The sequence below is a fragment of the Carcharhinus amblyrhynchos genome, chromosome 21 (genome assembly GCF_965287045.1).
Source record: "Carcharhinus amblyrhynchos chromosome 21, sCarAmb.v2.hapA, whole genome shotgun sequence".
In the NCBI taxonomy this organism is placed as follows: domain Eukaryota; kingdom Metazoa; phylum Chordata; class Chondrichthyes; order Carcharhiniformes; family Carcharhinidae; genus Carcharhinus; species Carcharhinus amblyrhynchos.
Window position 1 is genome coordinate 12647340 of NC_137344.1, and position 19404 is coordinate 12666743.

The 19404-nt window shown below is 40.6% G+C and overlaps 2 protein-coding genes across 3 annotated transcripts in view; one reads left to right on the forward strand and one right to left on the reverse strand.

Moving 5' to 3' along the window:
- Nucleotides 1–3346: 3346 nt before the first annotated feature.
- Nucleotides 3347–6639, reverse strand: socs3b (suppressor of cytokine signaling 3b). The gene is made up of 2 exons (XM_080209506.1): nucleotides 6377–6639; nucleotides 3347–5910 (listed from the first exon to the last, which is right to left on the reverse strand). Exon 2 carries the CDS (start codon nucleotides 5821–5823, stop codon nucleotides 5206–5208), a length of 618 nt encoding a protein of 205 aa, XP_080065632.1. The 5' UTR covers nucleotides 5824–5910; nucleotides 6377–6639; the 3' UTR covers nucleotides 3347–5205.
- An 8749-nt stretch (nucleotides 6640–15388) lies between these two features.
- pgs1 (phosphatidylglycerophosphate synthase 1) overlaps nucleotides 15389–19404 on the forward strand; it is an 83439-nt gene continuing 79423 nt past the window's right edge. The window contains exons 1-2 of one of the 2 annotated variants that reach the window (XM_080209507.1): nucleotides 15427–15510; nucleotides 16057–16176. Coding sequence is in view for 1 of the 2 variants with exons in the window: in XM_080209509.1 (XP_080065635.1) it covers nucleotides 15401–15510 (110 nt within the window). In the remaining variant the exon portion in view is untranslated. Of the gene's footprint in view, nucleotides 15511–16056; nucleotides 16177–19404 lie in introns of both variants that reach the window. The other variant, XM_080209509.1, reaches the window with a different exon arrangement.

Consider the following 19404-nt stretch of genomic DNA (forward strand, 5'->3'; position numbering starts at 1 on the left):
ATTAAAAATCTGTCTATCTCAACCTTGAACATACTTAATGACTTTACCTATAGCCCACAATGGTAAAGAATTCACTACTCTCTGAGAGAAGAAATTCCTCCTGATCTGAGACTCTGCCCTCTGATTCTAGACTCCAATCTATCAGCATCTACCCTGTCAAAATCCTAAACATCTCTATAAGGTCACCTATCATTCTTCTAAACTGCAATGGATATGGGCCCAACCTATTCAACCTCTACTAAGAAAATCCCTCTGTATCTGGATTTGTATGCATACCTCTCAAACTCCACCACTAAAATGGACAAGGAAAGCTGGTACATGGGAGCATATTTACTTCTAACTTTCTCAACATGTGCGTATCTTCATCATTGTTGGAGAAAAGTCCTGAAAGTCCCAGCCTCTACAGCCCTACCAGGATTATCCTTTCATTACACGAAGTGCAGAGATTCAAGAAGACAGCCCACTAGTTTGTTCTCAGAACAACTAGGGGTGAGCCTGCCTTGCCAGCAATGCCCACATTCGGAGAATTAAATACATGTCACCAAGAACTCTAACATGTTATATATAATTGTCCATATATTGAATATATATAATTATCATATGTTTATTCATTTTTCTTATATTATTTTGTGTGCCCTGTATGCATGGACTAATTTTCTGTGCTGCTTACACTGTTAAGAAGTTGGCTGGACAGTGCTTAGACTTTTTTTCAGTTACTGTTAACTTCAGCCAAAAGCAAACCATCTTTTACTCTTGAATCAGTTGTTTGTTAGAAGAGAATGGATATTCCCATCCTGTAACTTTTCTTGGTCAAGTTTCACAGACTTTGACCCTTTGCTTTACAGAGAAACAGGGACTCTGCTCTCTGAAGATTGTAGGTTCTGTGACTAACAGGAAATGCGTGTACTCTTTTACTCTCCCCACCCTCTGGCTTAGTACTCTGTTCAGTAACACGTGTTTTGTAAGCAAAAAGAACCATTTCCAAGGAGACATTTAATGACTTCAATGTCTTTTTTGGAACTTTTTCTAATACTGCCTGGTGATCTTCAATGATTCACTGTGACAATTCCAGCCAAACACACAGAGAAAAAAAATGTAAGTTTACAGCAAAAGACTTTAGTTTTCCTGAAACATAAATCACAGTCATTGCGGTTCAGAAGGAGGCCTTTTGAGTTCATACATTCCAACAATTATTGAGAAGTTTAGTAATGTTGGGAAGTAAATGAGTTTTAAAGTAATATTCAAGCTGTACACACAAACCCGCAGTGTCTGTGGTCTGTTGAAAATTTCATTATTATTCAATTCAAACTGAGATCTTGCTGAACTCATTATCTTATAAATTGAGTTTGTGTCTATATATGCCCTGTTTGTGAACACAAGTCCTCACTCACCTGATGAAGGAGCCTGAGACTCCGAAAGCTAGTGCCAGATAAACCTGTTGGACTTTAAACTGGTGTTGTGAGACTTCTTACTGAACTCAATACCTGACAGCTGCTCTGTGAAAATGACTAAAGTCTTTGATTAACATGAAGCAGATTCATCAGGACACATCCTTCTGAAGTCTGAGACGGCCCCCTATTGAATTGCAAAAGTCTGCAGTTCTACGGTGCAGCCAAGATTTGAGTTTCACAGTGTTTCACTGTGGTTTCCTGGTATTTGCTATGAATAAACAGCTGTGCTTACATTTGCTTTGCAGCCATGGTAACAAGAACATTTGGGGGCGTGCAAAGTAGTAAACTACGTCAAAGGAACCTCCTTTACTGTAGATAAATAGTGAATGAGAACTGGGAACTGGCTCTGGTGTCATTTCAAATGCTTCTCATAGCTTACCAAATAGCTTAATGCCTGACGGAGTCTTAAGAGGAGGAGCTACAATCACAATAATTATTACACCAGAAGAAATGGGATTTGTGTCGGCTATTCGTTGGAAGGTGCACATCACACTATACACGTGGATCCAAAAACAATAACTTATTCTCCTGTTATCTTATAGCACAACTTTCAGTTATTTGCTGAGGGTGAGATGCATAAGTCAAACACCTAATTGCAGAAGTTCCAGACAAATCTAGTAGATTTTCTTCCTTTGAAAATAAAATTATACTGTTGGATTTACCTTCATGCTAAAGAAAGCCATACAGATATTTTAACTGAAAGTTTTAAAATTGAGATTTGGAGCCAATAACTTTCTTGCCTCATTTTCTCATTAAATTGATATGACCTTTTCTGCCCATTTTATCTGAATGTCTTACTTTCCTTGGCGAAGTCTTGATTTCTCCCACAGCTTTAAGCTGTTTGCACTTCTAAAGAATTTTCACCATCCCACATTTCTACTGGATGCATTAATTATTGCTGCAATATTGATCCACTTTGCCAGTTACACATACTTATACTTACCGAAGTGTCATCATTCATCTGTGAGTCTTAACAATGAATGTCAGAGTATTTAATTGATACTTAATATCGTCACCTGACATTTTGTGCACACACACACACACACACACACACACACACACACACACACACACACACACACACACACACACACATATAAACATTCACACATTTACACCAGGATCATCGCATATTGACCAAGATCATAATTTCCTTAATTCAAGGGTGAAAGTGTTAATTGCAGGATGCCAAAACCGCCCTGGATGAGATCCATTAATCCTACGGTCCAGAGTACAAACCAAGGGAATTTCCTGGTCGTAAACCTCAGGTGTTCAAAAAATAATCTCTCGGGACAAGTGGAAGCTTGACTTCTTTTTATTTGGGACATCTACCTTGAGTAAATGTAAGCTGCTTTAAAATAGTGAAGAGAACTGGAATCCCATATAGTCTAACTTTACCCATGCCAGTGAACAATGGTTACTGAATGAAGCTATTATGTTTCTTGCCTCATTGTGCTTTTATGAAACTGAGCAGACAGAACATTATTTCCTACTTTATTCAGTATTAATCTCAAAAGTTGGTCTGGAATACTTTATATTCTTATCCAGTGGAAAAAACATTTTATGTCAATAAATACCTTACTGGGTTACTCAGAGCCTTTAACTGGAAAATTGCTGCTGAATTCACATCATAAGTAACTGAATGCAGCAGTTAATGTAATTTAACATGATGGGAAGCAATAATTTTGTAATAGAATTCACTGTCAGTTAAGGTCAGTTTGGAATTGAGCCAGGTCGAAGGCAGACCTTGGGTGTGGGTAGTTCACATCCGCCAGCACTACGTATGTGTTCAATACATTGATCACTCGTGAAATATAGAAAGCAAACAAGACTAATAATTTGTCCTTGAATTTATACAGGAAAAGCAGTATGTCTGTCAACCATTACAGTGCTGTATACATAGTCATGCTTTCCATTCAAACAAAACCTTTATCTCTTCATTCAGATGGGTGGTAAATGAATATGCGGTTTCTCATATTTCTTTCTAAATCTAGACTTTCAACTATAATTTTGTCTCAGAAAATTAATAATTTGAGGAAGATTAGATATTGAATAATGTATTTACATTTCCCGTGCCTGCTAATTGGGATGATATATTCTTACAGCACAGTGGAAAAGCTTCTGCAGTGTACACAATCAAACCACACGACCACAGCTATTTAAATTTATCAGCATTCCCAGTCATTCACATTTGTGCAGATACTGGCAAGTGATTACTGGTACAAGCATAAATTGATTTCAAAAGAACACATTTCCATCAAGCAATAACTGACTGATGTTGCTGCCCTGGATGAAGGGGATTACATTGCTGAGGGCTTGAGTGAACAGCTATTGATTTGAGTGTAATCATCAACAGGGTACCAACAATGGGAGCTTTCAGCTGTTTATGGGTAACCACTAGCTGTTAGAAGCTCTTTCTTCCTAGGCAAACTAACTGAGCTCATTTTAAGTTATAGCTTACATTACAAACCCAGCATTTAAACACTTAGTATGGTCATAAAAAGAGACTGTATAGAAGATGCTGTTTAAATCACTATAGGCTGTTATAGGTTTTTGAAACTATACTGAATGAAAAAATATATAAATTGTACTGCATTTTAATGGGATCACATGCACAGTTCAGAATGCCAGAAGACTTGTAATAATGTGTTTGAGGGATTCTATTAGTCTATTTAATATCAGATGCTTAGTGCAACTAAGTTAGTTTACTTTTATGAGAATCATCAATTTAAATATAGCTTAAAACTTAGAATTAATGTAAAAGATGCATATAAAATATCTTGTCTAAAATGCCTTAGAACTGATGATTAAATTATGTATAAAGAAAAATATATTGCTTAGTATCTCTGCCCATTTTTTTAATTATGTAAAAACTTCTTATTCATAGAAAGCACAATGAATTTTTACATAGAAACTCTGGCCACTAGTTAAGCATTACAGGAAAATAATGTGTGAAAGCAATTTGGGTGGTTCTTTGAATGCAAATTGGTTTGTTTCAGAGAAGCCTTTGCATAGAAAAGCAGTGCTTGAAATTGCTCAATGTGCAGGACTCAACATCTTTAAACATGCCAATTCAAGTCCATGAATGTTTGCATCTCTTTATGTATTAGTATGCTTTAACTCTTACTGTAACAAATTAAAATAGCACTGTTTGAAGGTCACTTACTGCAGTGCTTCCAAAGCAGCAGGAAATATGTAGTACCTTAAATATCCTAATGAAATGTGAGCATGTTATATCAGTGTGTTTTAAATAGTCTGATAGTGCTATCTACCCTGGACCCCACAATCATAATGGATCCAGTTGGTGTGTTTCTACTTGATGCTGGGTTAGAAGTGATATAGACAGCTACTTTCTTTGTGATAGCATGCTGAACAGTGATATCAACTGGAAGCCCTTAAATAGAGGAGCTATATGCCACCAGAGGCTAATTGAAAGCAGTTTGTGCTTTATACTGATAGACCCCCAAACACTGACACAGTAAAAGTAGGAAGGGATAGCTACATTTGGAATTGCATTTCGTCTTAGATATGTATGTTTTAAAACTATGTGATTGAAAAGCATCACAAACAGCAGAGCATATAATTCAGAAATGAAGCATGCAATTCTGTAGTCATGAAAAATAGTGCATTTTATTATAAATTATTGAAATTTGTTATAAATAAAAAACGAGTGCAAATATTTCTGTTTTGTTCAAGCTTAGATATCCAACCAAGAGGCTGGGTTTTTTTTTGAGTCCATATGGCAATTTAAGGATTAGACGGGGGCATCGTAATCCTGTAGGAACTGTCTGACAGGCACAGGTAATTCGTCCACTTTGCCAGAGACAGCCACATGTCCATTTACAGTCTTCCTGCACAGGTGCTGCAGTGTTGAAACACTCGATGAAAGAGGTCTGGAGAGTACCAGAGGGATCTTGTCGCCCCCAGAGTAAATGAAATAGACTCTTTTCACATTCCCTGAGTCTGTCGATTTTGAAGGCATATAATGGTGGATCAACTTCAAGACACAGTCAAACTTAGGAACTGTTTGGGTGCTCTTGGGGTCCGTTTGCAGGAAAAATGAACAGTTTTCACACTGTATCCTCAGGTTTTTAGTGCCTGATTCTGTTTTAACGCTAAGGGTAAAGAAATGTCTATTGTCCGAGCTGTCCCTGATTAGAAACGTTCCAACTGGTTCGGAGCTCAGGAGGATGTTAGCTTCTCCCCCGTTCATTGTACTCCAATAGAAACCGCTTTCTTTAAGTTTCCGTACAGTGTTCACGATTAAATTGTACTCGTTTTTGGAAGCAAATGTCTTCAGCCGGTAAGAGAGTCTCTGGGTCGGCATGTCGACAGGACGGCTCATCCCGTCAAACTTGCTGTGTGTTACCATTGCAGAAAAGTCCTGAAATTGGAAGTTCCGGGAGAATTCGTAAACCTCTGCTAAAGCATAAGTGCCTTGTTGATAGGTTTCCAGCGCCTGTTTGAGACAAAAAACCTTCAATTAATAATTGATACTAGAAAGTGTGTTTAAATGCGATGTACAAGTGGACTGTGCTACATCAGGTGGACTTACTTCCCAACATTTAAGTGTTGGGACTCACTCAACAGGATCTGTGGAGGAGAAATAAATAAACGTTTCAGACTTGTATTCAATCCCTCGTCAGGTCGAGGGGTGAAAGTTGAAACGTGTGCTTTGCCTTGTTCTCTCCAGATGCCCTCTGATTGTTTCTAATACTCCCCCATTGTTTGTCTCAATGTTATGTGTAGCTTATCATTTTTCCCTCATTTAAATCGCACGACCCCCTCCCCCTTTTAAAACAATTCGATGCAGAAACTGTCATCGTAACTCCTCCAGTTTATCAATCGCTTCTAATAAAAACTCCAGGTTAATCGCTTACAAGCTGCACGGGGGGCGGGCGGACACAAAGAAAAAATAACCTTACCTTCAACTATAGCGCCTGTGTTCTGTTACTGGATCAAAGTCCTTCCCTTGAAGCAAAGCTGGGGAATGAAGTTGCTCCCGGCTCTTGCGAACCCGAGGTAATTGTTTTAGTTTCCGGGTTGTTGCTTTAGGTCCAGAGGCAACCCGTCTGCTTGGCTCCTCTCAAATCAATGCCCTTTTAAATGTATTTCAAGAAGTCGATAGGAGTTTTTGTGTGTGTGGGTCGATCAGATGTCTTCTCTATAACGGTGCTGATCGCGATCTCTCTGATACCTTCTAGCAGACTGGCTCTGAGCTGCCTCTTATAGTGTGCTGAAGCTCCGCCCCGCGCGTTCCTGGAAATGCATTAGTTCTGGTAACAACGTGATTCAAAAAGAAAAAAATGGGCCAATTGCCAGAAAAGGGAAGTATCTAAAGAATACGCTCCTTTACGGGTATTGATTTCAAATTTGTTCTGGGGAGAGTCTGATACAGTGTTTTCATTCTTAGAAGGTGAAAGAAATTCTAGCATTCCCCCTCCTCGCAGGCGAACCTGAACTAATCCTAGCCACTGGCCCCGGTCAGAGACAATGATTCAGAAACGTGGCACCCTGTCCTTGATTCATTAAATATTAGACGGCCGCAATCTGTATTCTCTTCCAGTAATTTGCCTCTGACAGTGTCTCTTGTCATTTCATTCTGCCTTTCATTCACAACGCTACACTTTGTTTCTGAGTCTGAAACTCTTGCCCATGATCCCTCTCCTTAACCCGGGGCTGCGACATTCAGGAGGCGGATTTGCCCTGCTATCGTGTTTCACAAATACTCCCGGAACCTAAGCAAGGTCTCTGTAACTTCTGAGATAAAAGAAAGTGGCATTGACTTCAATGCTACAGGCAAACAGAAGAGAAACTCGTTATTATCTGCTCGGAATACACCAGAATTAATGCCCTGAAAAGAATGCCTCTCGGTTCACTCAGTTCACCGTTCTACACCAAAGGGGATGGGATGACTCTAATTCCATGTAAATTGCCAAAAGAAGGAACCAGTCCTCCCCCTCCCTCTTTCCACTACCGAAGACTTGTCATAAAGATCTGATGGTGCCATCGCCCGGGGAAACGCTGTACTGCATCACCCTTCTTTATTCCAACTCCAAATAATTAGTAATACTCTACTTTTGTAGATTCCCGTACCAGTTCATAGAACCCTACAGTGCAGAAAGAGGCCCTTCAGCCCATCGAGTCTACACCGAACACAATCCCACCCAGGCTCTACCCCCATATCCCTACATATTATACCCACTAATCCCTCTAACCTATGCATCCCTAGACACTAAGGGGCAATTTCTTAGCATGGCCAATTAACCTAGCCCGCACATCTTTGGACTGTGGGAGGAAACCGGAGTACCCAGAGGAAACCCACGCAGACACGAGGAGAATGTGCAAACTCCACTCAGGCAGTGACCCGAGCCGGGAATCGAACCCAGGCCCCTGGAGCTGTGAAGTAGCAGTGCTAACCACTGTGCTACCGTGCCACCCACAGAATGTACCTAATGAATGTAATTGCGGATTTAAAATCATTTCCCCCCCCCCCCCCCGCAACCCTTACACAAGAGTTCCATCCAATTCATCGGGAAAAATAAGCATGCCATTGAAATAAAGGGATTCCTATTAATTCTGTTCCCCTCTCCACAAATCTGCTGAAGTATATCTAACACTTTCTGTTATTATTATTGTCAATAACAAACATTTCAGGGAGTCACGGAAATCAATCCTTTTCAAGGAGACCTTGAACATTTGAGAAGGATCCAAAAAGTTTTCGGCTGCTTTCTTCCCGTATCCACAGCACTTGGGCATGTTGTGAAAGTATACACTTGGCTTCCAAGAAGGAAACCAGGAGGGAGAGCTGTTGCGAAGCGAAAATTGCCTTCATCTGTGACTGGGAACAAAAGGAGTTTCCAAACTCCGCTTTCGAAATGTGAACCTCGCTTCTGGGAAGAGCAAACGCCAAGCAATAATTGAAGACATGATTCATCCACTAATCTCGGGACAGCACATGGTCTAATAGAAGTGCGGAAGAAATATTCAAATATTTTCCATTTGTCGAAAGACTTCAAGTCAGAGTTTCAGGTTATTTTGTTGGGGAAGTGATGTTTCTATGTTTGCTCAACGAACATATTTTACTGCATTTAGTCTTCGCTTTTTTTTTACCCAAACTAAACATGGCAACATTCTGACAAAGCGGGTTTTTAACGAGATTAAAACGGTCGTTACTATAGATGAAGTACATATTAAGGTTGCCACATTTGAACCAAGATACACATGCCAATTAATGAGTGTTTTTAATCATAGTTTTGAATATCGAAAAGTTTCGGCGTAGTTTACTTAACTGGCGTTTTCTGTTCTCTGGTTTGGAGAATGCAAATCTACTTAAGAACAATTTACGCAAGGATTTTGCCTTTTCGTCATTGTAACAGTGCTTTAAAAGTCTGTCTCAAAAGTGGAATGACACACAATATCTAAACTGCTCCGTTAATCACAAATGGACTGAAATCCTTCAGTTTAGGCTTGTCCAACCTCCCGGCTGGGGGCGGGGCAAATATTGCTATTTCTCACTCAAGTGGCCCATTTTCAAATTTCAAAAATAAATATGAATTTCACAAACACATTGAATTCGGAGGAAAAGCAACAACTTGCTGAGAAAAATGAAGCAATGTCAAAGCAATACATTGATAATTTAAAAAAAAATAATGACAGTAATTAGAGGGTGATTGACTCGTTCATAGTCTCACACAAACTAACTCACAAACATTCTCTCACTCTTTTAGATTCTCTCACAAACACACACACACTTTCTCACGCACGTTCTCCCTCATGTTCTCTCTCACGCACATTCTTTCATGTTCTCACACACATTCTCTTTCCCTCAAACGCACATTCCCTCACACTCTTTTATACTCACATTCTCACACACACACTTTTCCTCACTCTCACACACCTTCCTTCATGTTCTCTCTCACATTCTCTCCCTCACACACACAAACACTATCCTCTCACACACACTTTCTCCTAGTCGCTCTCATACACTCTCCTTCATGGTTTCTCTCTCTCTCTCAAACACATACTCTTACATTCTCAAGATCTCACACACGCACAAACACTCGCTCTCACACATACTCTCCTTCTCACACAAAACACATTCTCTCCCTCATGCTGTCCCTCACACACAAACACACTCGCTCACACATTCTCTCTCTGTCTCACATACTCTCAGCCTTTCACACTCAAACACACAATCTCCCTCTCTCACACACACGCACTTTCTCTCTCTTGCGCACACACACCATTGGACAGAGTCTCTTCTCCCCAGGGCCCCGCAATCAGCCTCTCCACCCACAGAAATCTTTTTCCTGGGCGCACTCACCACCAGTGTTCATTGATCCCCCATCAGACTGTTTCTTTCCCACATTTGCTGTTGATAGGCAGTCCCTTGCGGGATCTTCCACTCCACTTTCCCATTTTATTGGCTTTTTGAATTCTGGCTCATTGGGCCATGATAAGAGGGCTTTGCAGGTTACATCTGGCCTTGGGGCAGTGGGATTGAGCAAGCCTTGTCTTGTTTCCATTAGAATGTTATTGTGCACAAATAGAATGAGTAAATTACCATGTTCTTTAGTGCGGAGAGATAGTATAGAATACAAACCTTATAGTATTGACTGTATTTAAAAAGCTTCAGAATGGAAGCTATTTTAATTGTGACATCAAATTAGTTTTAAAGCATCAACATCTGTGTAAGGATAATATAACTCTGGTTTAAATGTTTTATTATACCTACCACTAATATCCCACAAATGGAAAGTCCATAGTAATTTTATTGTTAATTTATAAGAAAGTTGAGATTTCATTAGAATTAAGATAGTACCTTGACTTAAAATTCAAGATTGCTGTGGTTTTCCCAAGTCATTGGTTGTCATCCCTCAAAGAACTGGCAAATTACTCTCAACTTTAGCTTTTACATCTTATGGATACATACCTGATTCAGAATATAGACACAGTAGGAAATGTTCTCATGTCGAACTCCTACCTGTAATATGATTACAGCTTAAGAGACTGTGAGAGTAAAAGGATTCATGATTTAAAGTTAACTCGTCTGCACATTTTGATTAATTTCTTACATATTCAACAGTGTCCTTACAAATGGGACTTCCAGAACATCATTTTGATCAAAATGATGTATGGTGAAAATTAGAAATATTCCAACTATGGATCCATGCCTCCATGCCTATTCCATTCCCCCTCCCGCCCTCCCTTCCCATACACACCTACACGCTGGTGGCGAACTCAGTCTTGCCAGAATAATCTCTTGTATGCTGATGACACCAGATCTGTTTCTTCACCGGTCTCCCTGCCACCATGAAAGTCTCTGGGCTGACATGCAATCTATCTGACATTACATCAAGTAGATACCTGAATTCTTCCAGCGAGCACTGGGAAGAGTAAATAGAACATTTTTGGTCCATGTCATTGGACACTGGACCCTTGTCAACTGCTGCTTTTCAGGTTACATGTAAACTGGATGGTCATTTTTATCCAGAATTGGGTAAATTTATAATTTATATCCTATCTATCATAAAGACCACTTACTTTCATAATATTGCTTGCCGCCAACCTTACCTAATACCCAATGCCATTGAAACCAAATCTTTATATAGGATAAGGTAGAACATGGTCTATATGGAAAATAGAAGCAGAAAGTGCCAATTTTACATGATTATGCTCCAAGAATGCTTGAAATATGTTTGACTCTAGGAGGTGACAGAAGTTTCTATTATGGATATGGTCTAGCATACACCTACATCATAAAGGATCCCAACATTTTTCAACAGGATGTGAAGCCAGCTTAAGCAGAAAGGATGATTCAAACTCACAGAGCTCTTGAAAACCTTTTCCAGCCCACGATTATTTCCCTCCTGTTGTCCTTCACCCTTTTCCTTTCAGATTAATTTGAAGGTCTCTTCTGGTGAGCTGGTGGCCTGAAAATAACCCTTTGAAATGTACAGCTACCTCTGGAGACATCATGAACACTGACAGCCTTCATAAAATGCTTCAATGATGTTTGAGATCCAATTCAGGATGAGCCTTGGCCCCTAGGCACTATATACGTATCCAAAAAAGGCCCATAACCAACATTTGCCTGAATTTCTCTAAAGGATTCTTTACGCTCTCCCAACCAAAAGGATGGGGATGAAAACTGTTGCCAACTCACCACCTGCATTTATTTATAGTTTCTAACAGGAGATCTGTGGAACAATCTGGGATGCTCAGCTGATAATTTTATCTACAATATTTTCTTTCATGGGATGTGAGTGTTGCTGCTGAAGCTAGCATTTTTGCCCATGTCAAATTGCACTAGAGGTACCTAGTCAGAAACTGATTTCTGTTTTGCACCTTCTATGGTAGTCCAGTTGGCATAGTTGATTGCAATGCATTGTCAGTTGTGCAGTTTGCAGCATATATCTATTGTACAGTTTGCAGTGTATAATCTAACGTACAGTTGGCAGTGTATAATCTAACCTACAGTTTGCAGTGTATATTCAATTGTACAATTTGCAGTGTAGAATCTAATGTACACTTTGCAGCATATAGACAGTTGTGCAGTTTGCAGCGTATAGTCAGTTGTGCAGTTTGCAGCGTATAGTCAGTTGTGCAGTTTGCAGCGTATAGTCAGTTGTGCAGTTTGCAGCGTATAGTCAGTTGTGCAGTTTGCAGCGTATAGTCAGTTGTGCAGTTTGTAGTGTATTGTTAGTTGTGCAGTTTGTAGCGCATAGTCTAGTGTACAGTTTGCAGTGTATAGTTGAATGTGCAGTTTGCAATGTATAGTTGAATGTGCAGTTTGCAATGTATAGCCAGTTGTGCAGTTTGCAATGTATAGCCAGTTGTGCAGTTTGCAACATATAGTTGAATGTACACTTTGCAATGTATAATCCATTGTGCAGTTTGCAGTGTATAGTCTAACATACAGTTAGCAGTGTGTAGTCAGCTGTACAGTTTGCAGCATCTAATCAGTTGTGCATTTTGCAGTGTACATTCTAACATACAGTTTGCAGTGTATAGTCTAATGTACAGGTTGCAATGTATAGTCTAATGTACAGTTTGCAGTGTTTAGTCAATTGTGCAGTTTGCAGTGTAGAGTCTAATATACAGCTGGAAATGTATAGTCAGTTGTGCAGTTTGCAGTATATAATCTAATGTACAGTTTGCACTGTGTAATCTAATGTGTAGTTTGCAGTATATAGTCAGTTCTGCAGTTTGCAATGTACAGTTAGTGTAGTCAGTTATGGTGTGCATTGTATATAGTCAGTTATAGTATGCAGTGTATACAGTGCAGGTTATATTGTGCAAGTGTGCAGTTTGCAGTGTATAATCAGTTGTGCAGTTTGCAGTGTGTAGTCTAATATACAGTTCACAGTACTTTAGAGAATAAAGTCAGTTGTGCAGAATGAAATGTATATAGTCAGTTGTGCAGTTTGCAGTGTATAGTCATTGTGCAGTTTGCAGTGTATAGTCATTGTGCAGTTCACAATACATTAGAGTATACTCAGTTGTGCAGATTGCAGTGTATATAGTCAGTTGTGCAGTTTGCAGGGTATAGTCAGTTGTGCAGTTTGCAGGGTATAGTCTAATTTACAGTTCACAATACATTATAGTATACTCAGTTGTGCAGATTGCAGTGTATATAGTCAGTTATGTAGAATGCAATGTATATAGTTAGTTGTATATAGTTAGTTGAATATAAAAGTAGGGAGGTCTTGCTGTGGCTGTATAGGGCATTGGTGAGGCTGCAGCTGGAGTACTGTGTGCAGTTTTGGGCACCGCACCTGCGCAAAGATATTTTGGCCTTGGAGGGAGTGCAGAGGAGGTTTACTAGGCTGATACCGGAGTTGAGGGGGTTGAGCTATGAGGAGAGGCTGAATAAACTGGGCTTGTACTCGTTAGAGTTTAGAAGAATGAGGGGAGATCTCATTGAGACGTATAAGATGATGAATGGGATGGATAGGATAGAGGCGGAGAGACTCTTCCCGCTCAAAAAAGACAGTAGGACTAGGGGGCACAGCCTCAAGATAAAAGGGGGGCGGTTTAGAACGGAGTTGAGGAGGAACTTCTTCACTCAAAGGGTGGTGAATCTCTGGAATTCTCTGCCCGTTGAAGTGGTGGAGGCTGCCTCGCTAAATATTTTTAAGACGCAGGTTGATGGGTTTTTGATAAGCGAGGGGATTAAGGGTTATGGGGAGAAAGCGGGAAAGTGGAACTGAGCAGCGACAGATCAGCCATGATCTTATTGAATGGCGGGGCAGGCTCGAAGGGCTGGATGGCCTACTCCTGCTCCTATTTCTTATGTTCTTATGTTGTGCAGTTTGCAATGTATAGTCATTTGTGCAGTTTGCAGTGTATAATCTAATGTACAGTTAGCAGCGTGTAGTCAGTTTTACAGTTTGTAGTGTATAGTCTAATGTGCAGTTTGCAGTATATAGTCATTTGTGCAGTTTGCAATGTATAGTCTAATGCACAGTTTGCAATGTATAGTCTAAAGCACAATTTGCAGTGTATACTGAGCTGTACAGATTGCAGTGTATTGTCGGTTGTGCAGTTTGCAGTGTATGATATATTATACAGTTTGTGCCATTTGTTCTGTGCAGTTTGCCATGTATAGTCAGTTTGTAGTGTATATGTTGTACAGTTTACTTGTATGGTATGTCATACAGGTTGCAATGTTTGAAATATTGTGCAGTCTGTCCTGTGCAGTTTGCAGATCATACAGGTTGCAACGTTTGAAATATTGTGCAGTCTATCCTGTGCAGCTTGCAGTGTTTAGCCTATTGTACAGCTTGCTCTGTGCAATTTGCACCGTATGATATATAGTATTGTTTGCAGTGTATGAGACATTGCAGTTTTGCAGTATACAGTGTATAATATATTGTACAGACCTTGCAGTTTCTAATATATTGTACAGTCCTTGCAGTTTGCAGTGTACAGTATAGTATATAGTCTGCTTTGTGTAGTTTGCAGCGTTTAAGATATTGAATGTTCTCCTCTGTGCAGTGTATAGTCAGTTTGCAGTGTTTGAGATATTGAACAGTCTGCTTTGTGCAGTATATATTTGGTTTGCAGTGTTTGAGATATTGTACTGTGTGCTCTGTGCAGTTTGCAGTGTATGTGAGACCGTACAGTCTGCTCTGTGTAGTGTGTAGTTAGTTTGCAATGCTTGAGATTTTGTACTTTGTGTGCAGTTTGCAATGTATAATACAATGTACAGTGTGTGCTGTTGCAGTGTATAATATATTGTACCGTGTGAGCCGTTTGCAGTGTATAGTATATTGTACAGTGTGTGCTGTTTGCCTTGTATAACCTATTGTACAGTGTGCCATTTGCTGTATATTGTATATTGTACAGTGTGCCGTTTGCAGTGTGTAATATATTGTACAGTTTGAGCTGTTTGCAGTCTATAATATATTGTACAGTGTGTGCTGTTTGCAGTGTATAATATATTGTACAGCATGTGCTGTTTGCAATGTATAATACATTGTACAGCGTGTGCTGTTTGCAATGTATAATACATTGTACAGTGTGTGCTGTTTGCAGCATATAATACATTGTACAGGGTGCTGTTTACTGTGTATAATACATTGTACAGGGTGCTGTTTACTGTGTATAGTATATTGTACAGGGTGCTGTTTGCAGTGTGTAATATTTTGTACAGGTGCTGTTTACTGTGGATAATATATTGTACAGTGTGCTGTTTGCAGTGTATAATACATTGTACATTGTGCACTGTTTGCTGTGTAATAATATATGGTAGTGTGCTGTTTGCAGTGTATAATATATTGTACAATGTGTTCTGTCTGCAGTGTGTATAATATTGTACGTTGTGCGCTGTTTGCTGTGTATAATATATTGTAGTGTGCTGTTTGCAGTGTATAATATATTATACAGTGTGTGCTGTTTGCTGTGTGAAGCTGCAGCTTGACCTCCTGCTGCCCTCTCCCAGGATGCTTCATTCGGCTGTCATGGCGGCGCACAGGCTGGCGGCCTCGGTACTGAAACCATTCGCCGCTGGGTTCACGAGGCTAAAAGTGGGTTTGCGGAGGAGGGAGCGGAGGTGAGTTGTGTCAGGGTGACTGTATTTTCCCGGCTGGGGTTTGTACGGGAGGAGTCGGGCTCTGAGGCCGTGGCCTGAGACTGATCTGAAACCAGCTGCAACTTTAACATGATCATCAGTCCCTGGAACCTTTCCCGGACTGACAGGCTGCAGCCCTTTCACAAGACCGCAAACTCAGCCTTCCCGTTCCCCCACCGAGAAACTACTTTAGTCATCATCACACAAAATACCATGTTTGCACAATTCGATAGCAACTTTTCTCGAAACACTTGGAGAAACTTAGTAATTCGGTATCAAGGAAATGAGTTGGAAATTGGTCTCAGAATTCACTCATTTTGCTCATAATAATGTTACATGTTTAAAGTCTGCCTTTTCATTTTAAAGATTAAAGTATTGATTTAAAATTGTTTTGGCTAATTGGACAACCTAGCAGATTGTATCTATGGAGAATTAAATGATTTTAAACTGCGTTGAAGAAGTTGGTAGCCTAATTTTTCTCGTAATCGTCACCATATATTTTTATTTGTTTTGGGCCCTATTATATAGAATAATACAACACAGAAGCAGATTTGACCCAATTGATCGATGTTTATGCTCAACCAGCCTCGCCATTTCTTCATCCAACTCTACCACCAGTTCCAACTGTTCTTTTGTCCCTCATTTACAGTAAGTGCTCACTTGAAATTGTGTTCCTTAAAACGACGACTATCAGTGAATCATACGAACATACATATAAAATAGGGGCAGTAATATATCACTCAGCTGCTCGAGCCTGCTCTGCCATTCTAAGATCATCGCTAATATGTTTGCATTTCAAGTTCTACGTTCTAATCTACCCATATAGCAAGAATCTATCTACTTCCACCTTAAAAATATTCAATGACCCCAGCCTTCTGAGCAGAGTTCCAAAGTTGCACTGCCCTCAAAAAAAAAATCATCTCTGAACTAAAAGGCCAACACTTAATTTCACAGCAATACTCACCTCGTGCTGGACTTAACGAACGTAGAACCCTACAGTGCAGAAAGAGGCCCTTCGGCCTATCGTGTCTGCACCGAACACAATTCCACCCAGGCTCTACCTCCATATCCCTACATATTATACCCACTAATCCCTCTAACCTACACATCCCTGGACACTAAGGGGCAATTTCTTAGCGTTGCCAATCAACCTAACCCGCACATCTTTGGGCTGTGGGAGGAAACCCACGCAGACACGAGGAGAAAGTGCAAACTCCACACAAACAGTGACCCGAGCCAGGAATTGAACCCAGGACCCTGGAGCTGTGAAGCAGCAGTGCTAACTACTGTGCTACCATGCTGCCCAAATCACAAGAGGAAACATCCTTTCCATGTTTACTTTGTCAAGACCATTCAGGATTTTATATAGTTCAATCAAGTCGCCCCTCACTCTTCTAAACGCTGGTGAGAACACACCCAGTCTGTTTAACCTATCCTCAAAGCAAGAATCATAGGTTCCACAGGAATCAGTGTTAAAGCCAGAGTTAGGTTATTCTGGACATTTCTTACCCAAAAAAAAGTACTACTTGAAATATTGTACTGTACATGTGCAGTACTGTGGATTCCTGGCTGATATAACTTGGAAAATGAGGTATGGTACATTAGTTAGGCTCTTTAGGACCTTTCTCATAAGATAAATTCAAAACATTGTAAGTTAAAATGTTTAAACCTTCTTAATTGTCTACATTCATAAACGAAGTGGCCTTTACAAGACATATTTCAAATATACAAAAAAGAATATCAATGTAAAGCAATATGCTCACTAATTGCCTGGTTTCAGTGACTGGGTTCCATCTAGTGGCAGAGGTTGGTCAGTGCAAGGAGCAGCTGAAGTTGATCCAGGACTTTGTGATAAGGGGAGTAGAGGCAGGAGTAGGAGACGAAAGAGAAGCAACAAGGAACATAGAACATAGAACATAGAACATTACAGCGCAGAACAGGCCCTTCGGCCCACAATGTTGCGCCGACCAGTCTTATTTTTAAAAAAAACATTGACCCACTAATCTAAACCAATCCCTTTTCGTCCATAAACCTATCCACCAATCTCTTAAACGCCCCCAAACTAGGCGCATTTACAACTGCAGCAGGCAGGGCATTCCAGTCCCTCACCACCCTCTGGGTAAAGAACCTGCCCCTGACATCCGTCCTATAACTACCCCCCCTTAATTTAAAGCCATGCCCCCTCGTGCTAGATTTCTCCATCCGAGGAAACAGGCTATCACCATCCACCCTATCTAAACCTAAAATCAGACCTCTCAGGGACAAAGGAGGGGAATTATGCTTAGAGCCCAAGGAAGTAGGGGAGATCCTAAATGAATACTTTGCATCAGTGTTCAGAAAAGAGAGGGACGTGTTGATTGGAAGTGTCTCAGAGGGAGGTGCTGACCAGTTAGAGAGAATCTCCATTACAAGGGAGGAAGTGTCAGGTTTTTTAGAGAACAGTAAAACTGACAAATCCCCAGGGCCTGATGGCATCGATCCCAGACTGCTCAGGGAGACAAGAGGTGAAATTACGGGGCCTTTGACAGAGATCTTTGTCTCTTCATTGGACACAGGTGAGGTCCCTGAGGATTGGAGGATAGCGAATGTGGTACTGTTATTTAAGAAGGGAAGCAAGGATAACCCGGGTAATTATAGGCCAGTGAGCTTGACGTCCATGGTAGGGAAATTGTTGGGACAGCATTCTTAGAGATAGGATGTATGCGCATTTAGAACGGAATAATCTCATTAGTGAGAGACAGCATGGTTTTGTAAGAGGGAGGTCATGCTTCACAAATTTGGTGGAGTTTTTTGAGGAGGTGACAAAAACGGTTGACGAGGGTAGAGCCATGGATGTCATCTATATGGATTTTAGTAAAGCGTTTGACAAAGTCCCTCATGGCAGGTTGGTGCAGAAGGTTAAATCTCATGGGATAAAAGGAGAGGTGGCTAGGTGGGTAGAGAACTGGCTTGGCCACAGAAGACAGAGGGTAGTAGTGGAAGGGTCTTTGTCCGGCTGGAGGTCTGTGACCAGTGGTGTTCCGCAGGGCTCTGTACTGGGACCTCTGCTATTTGTGATATATATATAAATGATTTAGAAGAAAGTGTAACCGGTGTGATCAGTAAGTCTGCAGATGACACAAAGATGGCTGGACTTGCGGATAGCGATGAACATTGTCAGAGAATACAGCAAGATATAGGTAGGCTGGAAAATTGGGCAGAGAAATGGCAGATGGAATTTAATCCAGATAAATATGAAGTGATGAATTTTGGTAGGACTAATGTAGGGGGGAGCTATACAATAAATGGCAGAACCATCAAAAGGATGCACAGAGGGATCTGGGTGTGCAAGTCCACAGATCCTTGAAGGTAGCAGCACAGGTGGAGAAGGTGGTGAAGAAGGCATATGGCATGCTTGCCTTTATAGGATGGGGTACAGAGTATAAAAATTGGCATCTGATGTTACAGCTGTATAGAATGTTGGTTAGGCCACATTTGGAATACTGCGTCCAGTTCTGGTCGCCGCACTACCAGAAGGACGTGGAGGCTTTGGAGAGAGTGCACAGAAGGTTTACTAGGACGTTGCCTGGTATGTTGGGTCTTAGCTATGAGGAGAGATTGGGTAAACTGGGGTTGTTCTCCCTGGGAAGACGGAGAATGAGGGGAGACCCACGGAATCCAACAGTGCCGGCCAAATTTCAGAAAATGCCATATGCACGTTTGGGTTGTGCAGGCCACAGAAGAGGAAGTCTGTGACAAACGACATTATAGTCAGCAGTGCAACGTTATTCTTCCTTGGGAGCACATCAGAGAGGGAGAGACTGGTGAGTAAGTTACTGTGTTTCTTTTTTTTAAAGCTTTTTTTAAATTTAAAATCGGAGACAGGAAGTGGTCATA

Bases quoted from the DNA above. Each gene is read 5' to 3' on its own strand.
- socs3b (XM_080209506.1), bottom strand. From the start codon at position 5,823: ATGGTAACACACAGCAAGTTTGACGGGATGAGCCGTCCTGTCGACATG.